This window comes from Podarcis muralis, chromosome 8 (assembly GCF_964188315.1).
Source record: "Podarcis muralis chromosome 8, rPodMur119.hap1.1, whole genome shotgun sequence".
NCBI classification, from domain to species: domain Eukaryota; kingdom Metazoa; phylum Chordata; class Lepidosauria; order Squamata; family Lacertidae; genus Podarcis; species Podarcis muralis.
In genome coordinates this window covers 42063124-42074388 of record NC_135662.1, presented here as the reverse complement: position 1 = coordinate 42074388, position 11265 = coordinate 42063124, and the positions used below count along the sequence as shown (strand labels likewise).

At 40.9% G+C, this 11265-nt stretch overlaps 1 protein-coding gene across 2 annotated transcripts in view; it reads left to right on the top strand.

Moving 5' to 3' along the window:
* Positions 1-296: 296 nt before the first annotated feature.
* MEP1B (meprin A subunit beta) overlaps positions 297-11265 on the top strand; it is a 32877-nt gene continuing 21908 nt past the window's right edge. The window contains exons 1-6 of one of the 2 annotated variants that reach the window (XM_077933071.1): positions 297-1533; positions 3107-3125; positions 4349-4399; positions 4503-4546; positions 6661-6739; positions 8581-8698. In XM_077933071.1, the coding sequence (XP_077789197.1) occupies positions 1492-1533; positions 3107-3125; positions 4349-4399; positions 4503-4546; positions 6661-6739; positions 8581-8698 (353 nt within the window). In that variant the 5' untranslated portion in view covers positions 297-1491. Of the gene's footprint in view, positions 1534-1607; positions 1708-3106; positions 3126-4348; positions 4400-4502; positions 4547-6660; positions 6740-8580; positions 8699-11265 lie in introns of those variants that run through there. The other variant, XM_028737080.2, reaches the window with a different exon arrangement.

The following is an 11265-nucleotide window of genomic DNA, read 5'->3' as shown; positions in this document are numbered from 1 at the left end:
TTTACTAGTTCTCTGAATCTGGTGGCTTTCTCTTGTTAATGTGGGAGAAGTTGATTGGAGAAGGTTATTGATTGCCCTTGTAAGTTTTTCTACCGAATTATGTGGCTTCTACTGTTTAAAAAAACTATACAGAAAAAGTACAAGTTGAGAGCTGAGTGTTTTTCTTTCAAAATACGGTAACCATGCTGAACTCACTTCATAGCTGCTGGGAGAGAGAGGTAAAGAATGAACAATTGGCTTTTGAGTAAGGGAGAAGTACAACATAGGTAGTAATAAGCAGTATAAGCAATAATTTCATTCATGTTATCTCCTTGGCAACTGGAATTTATTCTGTTCTTTGTGGGCTATTTGGTCTATAGATATATATTTTTAGCATTTACTTTTCTCTCTAACATAGCAGCCTGCTACTTCATCACACACATTAAGGTTGCAATCCTATATATACACTTACCTGAGAGTAGGGATGGGGGAGCAATTTCATTCAGTTTCCATTTCAAAGCCAACCTACCCTATTTCATGCTTTCTGAAACAATATGACAACCAAAACACAAACATCCTTTGAAAGTCGCACTTTGAAAGGTCCAAAAGCTGGCATTGAAGATGTATGCCTTTGTAATGAGATGGGCCCTCTTATGCTAGACATAATCTGTGTTTCTCATACCTAAGTGTGAGTACAGCTTTGGATGCTGTGCCCACTTTTTTACTCAAGAGACAAGGTAGGATTGGCAGTTTCCATTTTGCAAGTGTTACGATAGCCATAACGGCAAGGGTTCTCTTTCCTTCCTGGGAGATGCTCCAGGCTAGGGCTAATGTGAGCTCCTCTTCTAGTCATTGGCAGGAAACAGATTTATTTCAGTGGAGTTAATGAAAAAGAGGGTCACCACTGAAAAATCATCAAGGTTGATGAATAGTTACCCCATAACTCTATCTGGATAAGCCATCACGTAATAGTACTGATAGGGGTGGAGTCAATTGCAGTGTGATCCTGACCAAGGCGTTCCCATAACAGTAATTGAAGGGAAATGTAGGCAACACAGACAAAATCTGATGAAGGATTTTAAGATTGGCTTCTAAATAAAGATCTTCACTTCTACAAAGATTAGCAGTGATGATCAATGCCATTGGTTTGGACCTATAGAGGTCATGGATCTGATATATAGGATCCTGGAACTAGGCTGATCAAGGTAACCAGAGAGATTTTGAGGAGGGGAGAAATTAAATGTACTGTGTCCAAAATTCTGTCAGCGTAAGCATTTCAGCTTCCCAAATGGAATGATCCCTGCTCTCCTTCCCCTAAATGTTCTGGGTTTCCCCCCCAAACTTAAGCTGAATGTGGCTGTGCAAATAACTGAGTCTTTGTCTAGGTTCATCATGAAGATACCTCGTTTGAGGCATTGCATTTGGTTACTTCCACCATCTTTATCCAATGAGAAGTATATAAAGGTAGAAGAAGACCAACCAACAGTCGTTTTATTCTGGCACTGATGTTCGATGAAAAAGTTGAAATGCCCTCTTGCTTCATTCTGTCAAAAGGTATATATCAAACACCTGCAATACAAAGGTCAAAGTTTTCATTTATGATGGCACTCTAGATATAAATGCACAAAAATTAAAAGATTACAGCTCTTACTGAAGTTGTACATCATGGATTTGTGGCTATTTTATGTGCTGCTGAGCGGGGTTATTCTGCAGATAGTTTGCTGTCTGGTAAGACAATAAAAAGCATACTTTAATTCTTAAGGATTAGAGTGAATTAGCACATTTGTATTTAATGTGCATATTTTTTAAAAATGCCAATAGTTTCTGTAAATCGGGGCCAGGGGTCATAATTATTGGGGTTGCAGTGGGGAGAGAGAGTTTAATCATTTCCTCCTTGGCTGTGGTTCTGACAAAAATCACTCTTTTGGAGTTAACTTCTGCCCAAGATTGCATGCTTCTCCCTCCCTTCACTTCTGGTGCAGCCACAAGGTTGAGATCAGAAGCTTTTACTTCCAACTTACACAACAGTTTAGCATTGTGGCTTAACCTAAACTGTGGTTAATTTTATCTATGCCAGAAAAGAAGGGGGATGTGCATGAGCCTAGGGGCAGGTTATGTTGGTTCCCATCACAGTAAATGCAGCCTCTGTCTCTGTGTGTTCTGTCCCCTATTTTAGAGTAGTTGTTTTATATATCAAAAGCTAAAACAATTTTAAAAGTTTTCAAAGTGTAATTATACAAATACAAAAAAAGAACAACAAGCTTGCATTGTTATAAGTTGTTAATGAATAAATATCTGAAATAACATTTGTACCATAGTGTTATTTCTACTTGTATCCTCTCACTTATTATAATGGTATGTGTTCTAATATAACAAACTAGCTAAACTGTATGGTCCAAGAGGCTACTATAAACCACAGTGTTGTATCTATAGAACAACATGATAGACAAACGGCACACCAGCTATTTTAATATCCTTATTATGAAGTGTGGGTAATGAATATATTTTAATGATCCAGTATTTTCATATATGCTAGGTTATGTGTAATATCCCAGTATCCTACTGACCAATATTTAATTTTGTTTAAACACCTAATCCAAGCTCTAGTGATTTTCTTGAGCTGAGGCCTGGGAAATGATGCTGTGTCTTTTTTTTGCACCTCCATATGCACACCATTCTCTTGTTTGGTACAACACTAGTTCCTCTTCCTTTCCAGTTGTGCAATTGTAGGATTATGGAAAAAGAAATTCTCTTAAACTGTTCTGTGATAGAATGAGTATTAGGGATTTTAATCCCAGCTCCAGGCAATTGCTAAGCACACCATCAGGAATATTATCACCACAGTTTCTAGTATATAAATATATCAACAAGAGAAAGCAATGGTTAACCAATATTTTTAAAATATAGCAAGAAATGGGGTTTAGTCCCATGTCTCAGGTAGAACATGTTTTCATTTGTGCACAGAAAATCATAAGTGTGTAGTATTGCATTGAATCTGACTTTAAACTTTTGATGCAAAACTTGCCAAATGAATTTGGCTGATGGCTGCACTTGCCATTAGGTATCACCTGTACTCTACAAAGAACAGATTGTACACCTGACTGTTTCCTCCTTTCTTTTATTCTAGCCTGTTCAAGAACTACAGGGTGAGTTCTATTTTGTATCTTACTAATTGTGACAAAATAGGGGCAACAAAAGCAGCTGCTCATGAACACAGCAGACGCAAAAGCTGATTTATAATTATGGTTAGCACATTGACATTCTGATCCTAAGCGTATTTACTTGGAAATTAAGTACCATTGAGTTGAGTGGAACTTGCCTCTGAACAGGTATGCTTCTAGAACAATACAGAGGTGGGGAGAACCAAAGGTGTGCACTGACCAGATGGAAGGTGGGGTCTGTTTTTCTTCCTCTGCCCTTCCTACACCCCAGTTCCAGGAGCTTTCCTTCTGAACAACTTTTGCCCTTCCATTTATCACCGTGGAGGGGCTACATCAGTTCCAGGACTGGTGTGGTTTGTCCCTGGTTCCAGAGTTGTGTTGGGGGAACAGAAAGAATTAGGATCTGGCAAATCCAAAACCTCTCCTAGCATGACTTCCGCATGCTTCCTTTTTGACCTCTTGACATTGGGGCTCTATTGGAAAAAAACACTGGCTATGCATCTTTCTGCAACCTCATACTAGAGGCTTACAAGGTCTGATCTCTGTGGAAGGACCTCTCTCTCCACCTGTGGAGAAGGACAGTCACATAAAAGTATGGCCTCTAGGATGCAAGGGGGGGGGGGGGAGGCTACCAGGGCAATAGCCCCAGGCACATTGTTTTAGGAGGTGTTGCACATTTGGCTCCTCACACTGCCCTGTCAGCCCTGTGCTGCTTTTTGTGAGGCTAGGATCAGATCTGAATGATTCACAGGGCAAATCATTCAGATTGGGTCCCAGCCTCGTAAGGCAGTGCAGGGCTGGCTGGGCGGCGTGGGCAGGATGCAACAGCCATGTGGCCTTCAATCCCAGTCTCGCCCTTGCTTTGCGAGGCTGGGATCAAAGGGTGCATGGCTGCTGCATCCTTCCCACATCATCCTGCCAGCCCCAAGCTGCTTTCTGAGGCTGGGATGACCCAAGGGCTGTGTTGGTCACCTGGGCTCCCCTCTGCGTAGGCGGGCAGGTGGTGCAGCACAGCCCGCTTGGCTCCGGTGGCAGGTTCTGGTGGCGGCGGCAAGGACTGGGATGGCATGGTGGGTTCCGTTGATCTCTGCACCCCGCTGTGCCCCTGCTGGGATGCCCTGCTGCCATGGACTGCAGCCTGCTTGTTGTAATGGATAAAATATAATGGCTATAATTACAACTCTCTCTGTTTTCTTTTTGTTTTTCAGAAAGAAATGAAGACAGTGGAATAGATCAAGATATCTTTGATATCAATGAAGGTTTTTTCCAGCCTAATGTTTTAATTATTATTGTCTTTTATAATAGTGTGTGTGTGTGATCATGGATTAAAATGCACTAACCTGCTGTGGGTTTCTTTTTTAGCATTGGGACTGAACTTGTTCGAGGGTGATATCAAACTTGATGAGGTGAGTTGAAATGACAAGCAGCAGTATAAATGACTGCTAACTTGGGGATGAGGAGCCCATGCTTCCCTATTGTAAAAAGGTGATAAGATTTTGCCCTAGTCTGAGATCTTCCCTTGCTTCATAGCTTCCTGATGAAGAAGCTCCTGGCTGTTTTTGTAATGCCCGCCTTTCACTGCAGCCCCTTTGAAGCTTCCCATCCTCACACTTTATTATTTTTGGTGCCTTGGCAATGGAGACTGCTACACCTTTAGTATTGCACTACACCAGGCAGTTGAAAGGAAGGATGAGGTGGGCATAAAGGTCACATCAGTCCAGTGGCTGGGAAAGTTGGACCTTGAGGTTGAGCCAGGAGCTTCCTCCTCCATGTGATGCCTAAGGCTACAAGAGCTCCATCAGAGTGAGGAGCTATTAACCCTGTTTATTAGCTATAAATGTTTTCTTTATGAAGCTATAACTGGAAGTGTCTGGAGAGGAATTAATATAGAAGGTCTGAGATAATAAAAGAGGAAAGAGTACTGTAAAAATGTGGAAGCATGACACAGAATATAATCAATTCAGCCATTAGGTTACCATTATTAGCATTTTAATTTCCCCCGCATTGAGATAGATGCCAGTACAACACTGAAAGCAAAAATGCTAACCCTATGCAGACCACAGTTGATGGGAGAGATTTACAGTATATCTTATAGTGTGTGTGTGTGTGTGTGTGTGTGTGTGTGTGTGTGTGTGTGTGTGATTTACAGCCTGTACATCTCATCCAATCTTATGCTGATAGTTCAATTCAATTCAATGATTAGACCACTGTATTTAACAGGCTTGTATTTTGGTCAGAAGATTCCAAAGAAAGTTATAACCCTGTACTTAAGTGTCATGGAAAGTTAGGATGCAGCAGATTAAATTGTGGTTCCATTGTTGATTTTTGCCCAGGCAGACATACCACTGCCTCAGTGTTTCAGGGAAGGCTGTATAAACAAACACCCATGCCTTTTCTTAATGGTCTTCTGTCTCTGGCTGGAGTTAGCTAGCAGTGCTTCCTGGAGTCTATGTTGCAACTACAAGTGGATAAAGCCTCTCCCCCAATTCCAGCTATTACTTCTAAAAATGAATCCTGTGCAGCATGCGAGATAAGACCTGCCTGCCTATTCCACCAACTTGGGCAAGAGCTATGATTTAAACATACTATCTTTTTCTTTCATTGTTTGGAATTCTGTGTTCTTTGTGCTAATAAATCTAAGTTTTTTATTAGCTAACTGGTATGATCTGGTCCAAGAGAATTTAGAATGTTTCTTACTCCCTGTGATTACTTTGGTACTCTTCCAAGTAAACAGCAAGTACTGACGACCCTCCAGGGGAATTTGATGCAGGGATACTAGAAGATGGCCGTGACTTGGTGCCCCAGTTAAATCTTACACCTCCTTTGTAATGCTTAATAGCCCTACTGCTCTGACAACTTAGCATGTGGCAGCAGCTGTTGACTCTTTGTAGGGTGAATCTAGTCCCAGAGAAAAACTAGAGCAATGAAACCCCCTTTAATTTGGCATATCAAGCAATGATGTGTGGGATGTGAGGTTAAGGGCCTTCCAAAAGACCTCTGGGATGTCACAATCAAGCATCTAAAGAAACTGATTTCATGCTTATGACTAATACACTATTTCAAGGATTGCCAGTGGGAAACCATGTGAGCTTTGCCCTTGACTACTTAAGTAAGATCAGGTGTTTTTTACTGCAACAGAAATTGCACCATGCGGAAGGCACACATTTGAATACCTTTTCGTAATAGCTATAAGGAACATGAAGGTAGTGTGTGTGTTTTCACATGAGTGCGCAACTTTCTGAAATGTTGCACCCAGTGCTTGAGTCTTGAGTCTACATTTGTAAAGAAATCCCAGGGGTGCACAGAATATTCAGTCTTGCATATAGCTGCAACTCCACGACACTGAGGCACTTCCAACAGACCAGCCCCAATTATCCAATCCCAGTGTGCAAGAACAATGAGGAACTGGATGCACCACACTGCAGGTGCCTAAAGAGCAAAAGTCTGAACTCAGAGGAGTCACAGTGCCAACTCTTGTGCTTTCCTTCTCTGGATTTCTTGTATTTGCCTTCCTTTTCAGAGACCAGAACGTAACTCCATTATTGGCAATGAATATCGATGGCCTCACACCATTCCATATGTCCTTGAGGACAGCCTAGGTACGGCAGTTTCGTAATTTCTTAAGATCACTTGTTGCAGAAGCAACCTTCAGTATGAACATTTGTTCTTTTCTTCAGTATTAATTTTGGTGGTATATTTGCTAAGATTTGGGGTAAAAGGCGTACTTCATAAGAACAAATAGGATATAATTTCTTAAGCTTTTATTTTTACCAACAATTTAAAAAAGTATATTACAAACCCCACCTTTCAATACAGAAATATGGAAAAAAATAAACTTAAGCATTTGATAAAAATGCAAGCTCAACTTGTAAATAAAACCAGCTAGGCTTGTATGTGGAAGGTAACAGTGCTAGCCAGGAATTCCAAAAAGTTGAAAAGGATACATCTGGTTTAGTCAAACCTTGGACAGATATGCTATACAGTTGTAGCTCTGGTTATGAACTTAATTCATTCCAGAGGTCCGTTCTTAACCTGAAACTGTTCTTAACCTGAGGTACCACTTTAGCTAATGGGCCCTCCCGCTGCCGCCGCTGCTCAATTTCTGTTTTCATCCTGAGGTAAAGTTCTTAACCCGAGGTACTACTTATGGGTTAGCTGTAACCCGAAGTATTTGTAATCCAAGGTACCACTATCTTTCATTATAAGCAACGTGCCATGAGTCAGCAAAGCAGTTATGAGTTTTCTATCAGATTTTTATGAGCTGTCAGAAGAGATGACTCCTCCAGATTCTCTTTTCTTATAGCCTGGAGGAGGACCAAGAACAACAGGACAATGCATACAGTGGTACCTTGGGTTACAGATGCTTCAGGTTACAGACGCTTCAGGTTACAGACTCCGTTAACCCAGAAATAGTACCTCAGGTTAAGAACTTTGCTTCAGGATGAGAACAGAAATCGTATGGCGGCAGCAGGAGGCCCCATTAGCTAAAGTGGTACTTCAGGTTAAGAACAGCTTCAGGTTAAGAATGGACCTCCAGAACGAATTAAGTTCTTAACCTGAGGTACCTCTGTACTTTGAAACAGAGACTTGCAAAGGCATAGAAACACAAAGAGTTGAAATTGGGCTCTGTAAGCATCTTAGGGTTCTGGCCAGGACCCTAGAGGTCTGATGCGCAAGCAGTGGGTTTGGGTTGACTGCTTGGATGTTTAAGCTATGCCTCATTAAGCTCAGCCAGTATGCAAACAGGAGTATAAATATTACACTCCAATATTATGACTCACCAGTAAGCTTCTAGTGACCTCCTTCTAAAAGAAACCAAGCCTTGATGAAAGTTGCACTGTCTTAACTGCTCAGAGATTTGGGGTGAGGGTAGCAATGCAAAGAAATAGAGGCGAAAGATTGCCCAACTTCCAAATTTACAACAAACTCCACTTAACGCTGTCTGTAGTAATAAAGTAATTATGTCATTATTTTGCACCTTCTCTCAGCCTCAAAAGTGCCAATTTGGGATTAACAGTGAAGATCTGGTTGCTTATCACTTTATAAGATGCTGCAGCCAGATTGGTGACCGGAGCCAGTTACAGGAAGAACAGAAACTCAGTGTTAAAACAGCTCTACTGGATCCCAGTACATTTCAGAGTATATGGCTTGGAAAATAGAACTAGTTGCTTAACTTGAAGGCTTGTAGCAAATCAACAGTCCAAGGAAGCAAAAGAGAAATTTGTAGAGCAAATTGGGTTACTTCTAAAATAGGTATTTATAGTCCACTTTCCTATGCTAAAGGCATACTTGAAAAGGCTTTACTAATTCTCCCAACAATTTAAATTATATTAGTCTACCAAATTTATACTCATTAGTACTAATAGCAGAGTTTCCAGTTGCTATGTGGAGGGTTAGCTGAAAGGGTGAGCGATAACCAATTCTTTGTTTTTTCTTCCAGATATGAATGCAAAGGGGCTGATCCTCAATGCATTTGAACAGTATCGCCTAAAATCCTGTATTGATTTCAAACCCTGGGAAGGCGAAGCAAATTACATATCTGTCTTCAAAGGGAGTGGGTAAGAGAAATCATCCTTTTAAGTAATGTTTCTTTCTTTTTCATAGTCTCTGTACAGTCTCACATACGAGATCTGTGCCTGTCAGTGGAGGCTGGCTCATTAGGGCAAATGGGGCACTGCCCCACCAACTCCAATCTCCTCTCAGTTGGCCCTCACCCACCTTCTTACATAGATCAGGCCAGGGGATGGAATGGCTTGTCAGCTTCCTCAGTTACAGTGTTGCCCTTGTAGAATTCAACAGATAGGAGGAGGATGGGGACAAAACTAACATTAGTTGGTTTGGCCTCTCAATGGCTCTGGTTCCACCTACTGTTGGTCTCCCTTCCTTCTGCCCGACCTAGTCCCAGTGGACACCAGCCATTACTGGTAAAGACGTGCTTGAGCTTAAGTGAGGAAGCTGGTGCTCAGCCCTCCCAGGCCGAAGGGGAAAGGTACGGGGTATGCATGCCCTCCAAAGTGGGATGAGCATGTATTCAATTCAGAACCCTCTGATATAAGGATGCATCTAATATGGATACTTCAGTTAAGTCAACCACCTAATGGCTAACACAAACCAAGCGATTTTTCTATCTTTGACACACATTCCTCTTCGCCATCGTATGGAAGATTTGTGATTAAAGCACATGTCACAAATGTGATGAACCCAGGAAGCTGCCTTATACCAACTAGCCTGGGCTTGGTTTGTCTAGCTCAGCGTTGTCTACAATGGCAGCTGGTGGTTTTCCAGGGACTCAGAATGGGATTTCCCCCATCCTTCCCTGGAGATGCCAGGGATTGTACTTGCGACCTTCTGCATGCAAAGCAGTTGTTCCACCACTGAACTTTCGTTACACAGTTGTACTCTGATCATTATTTTAACCAACATTTTGACTTGCAGTAGCATCACGAAACCCTTATAATGCCAGGATTTTCTGGCCTAGTCAAATCCACCCTTACTTACCCTATTTTCTCCAAAACCCTATAAGTGCTGCATTTGACCCAAGTTTTTAAAACTTTGCTTATCTATAGAGATGTTTGTCAGGTTGAGTCACAACTCTGGGTTTATGAGCCTGAACGTTGGTGCAACATTCATTCTTTGTGGCATTGTGCTGATAAGAGTATTTTGTACATCCCATTCAAAGTAGTTATATGGTTGCCTCCAGACTGTCAATATTTTGTGGTAGGGATTCAAGTGCATAATGGAAATTTAGGTTTGCCCATTTAAAGGGGATTTATGCAGCAAGCCTAGTTAGAAAAAACAACAGTTAGTTTGTGTGATGGGAAAATGCACTAAAAGTGAGATGAACAAATGAATAACTGGAAGTGTGCAGTGCACAGCAAATCAGCTTCAATGCTCATTGTTGTATAACCTCCCTGCAAGCAAAGCAGAAGGAATACCCAATTAAGGACAGTCATAGTATAACCTCTGCGTAAGCAAGCAAATTAGGTTGAATGCTCAATAAACAGGTCACCTGGAGTCGTCTGTGATTTATACTGCAAACCTTAGGCTTACATTAAAGGATAAAAGTAGGGAACCAATGAAGAAATCTGTGTTGAGTCAGGGCAGCTCTTAAGTCTCAGTATGTTTCTTTCTTCTGCTGGGATCATATTTACTTTAACATTTGAGAGGCTGCTTATTCATCTTGTCTGCTCTTGGAGTTTGTCTTCCTTTCAACCAGAAGTTCCTTGTCATCGCTCAGAATGCTGAACAAAAGTAGACTGTTTTATAGATTTATAAATAACATTTATCCAGAATTCTGTTTTCTACGAAGTGCTGTATGTTCTTGCTTTTTATGGTGGCTTGTTAGCAACAGTGATAAACTGGTGATAAAAGTTATTTACCCAACCAATATGAATTTATAGTCTGCAGGAATGGCTGCATGAAATACTCTAAAAAACCCCGATTCCACTCTCATTGCCTTGCAAAATCACAGTTTTCAATGCCCATTTGTTAAAGGACTGTTTGACCAATCAAAGGTGATAAATTGTATAAGTTTTGGCTGAACTTCAAACATTATTTTTTTGCAACTGTGAAAAGCAATAAAACCTGATTTCAGTTTGAGTTCAAAGTTCAGAGTTTGTCAGATTCTGAGAACTGAATCAGCTGAGATAAAAGATCATGAACTTCCTGTAAGTTTTTCTGAAAGGTTATTGCAGGATATGGAGGCTGGTCTTTTGGCTGTTGTTTTGAAGTTCAAATAAAGTCAGGAGCTAATTTTACAAAATTCGTAAGCAAGGAGTTAATATTAATTGATGTGATGTGATGTTTAGCTCATCTCAGTGTTCATCTTTTAGTTGAGTGTGGAAGGATTTATATGTGGGGGTGGGTGGGTAAGTTTTACTTGTTTCCTTGTTTTTGTTTCTATTGTTTTGTTATTTTAATTGTATTTTTCTATTTTAAAATTTGTAAGTCGCTGAGAGAATGTCAATAGGTGTATTCAGTCCCTTAACCCCTAAAGGCTGTTGTTCTCCTTTCATCCATGTCTGCATTGTTTTGCATAGTCAGGGCTAAACAGAGTAAGTGGCTGGGTGGAGGCTACTTAAAATTCCTCCTACAATGGATGGCCCACACAGCCAGCAAGTTATGA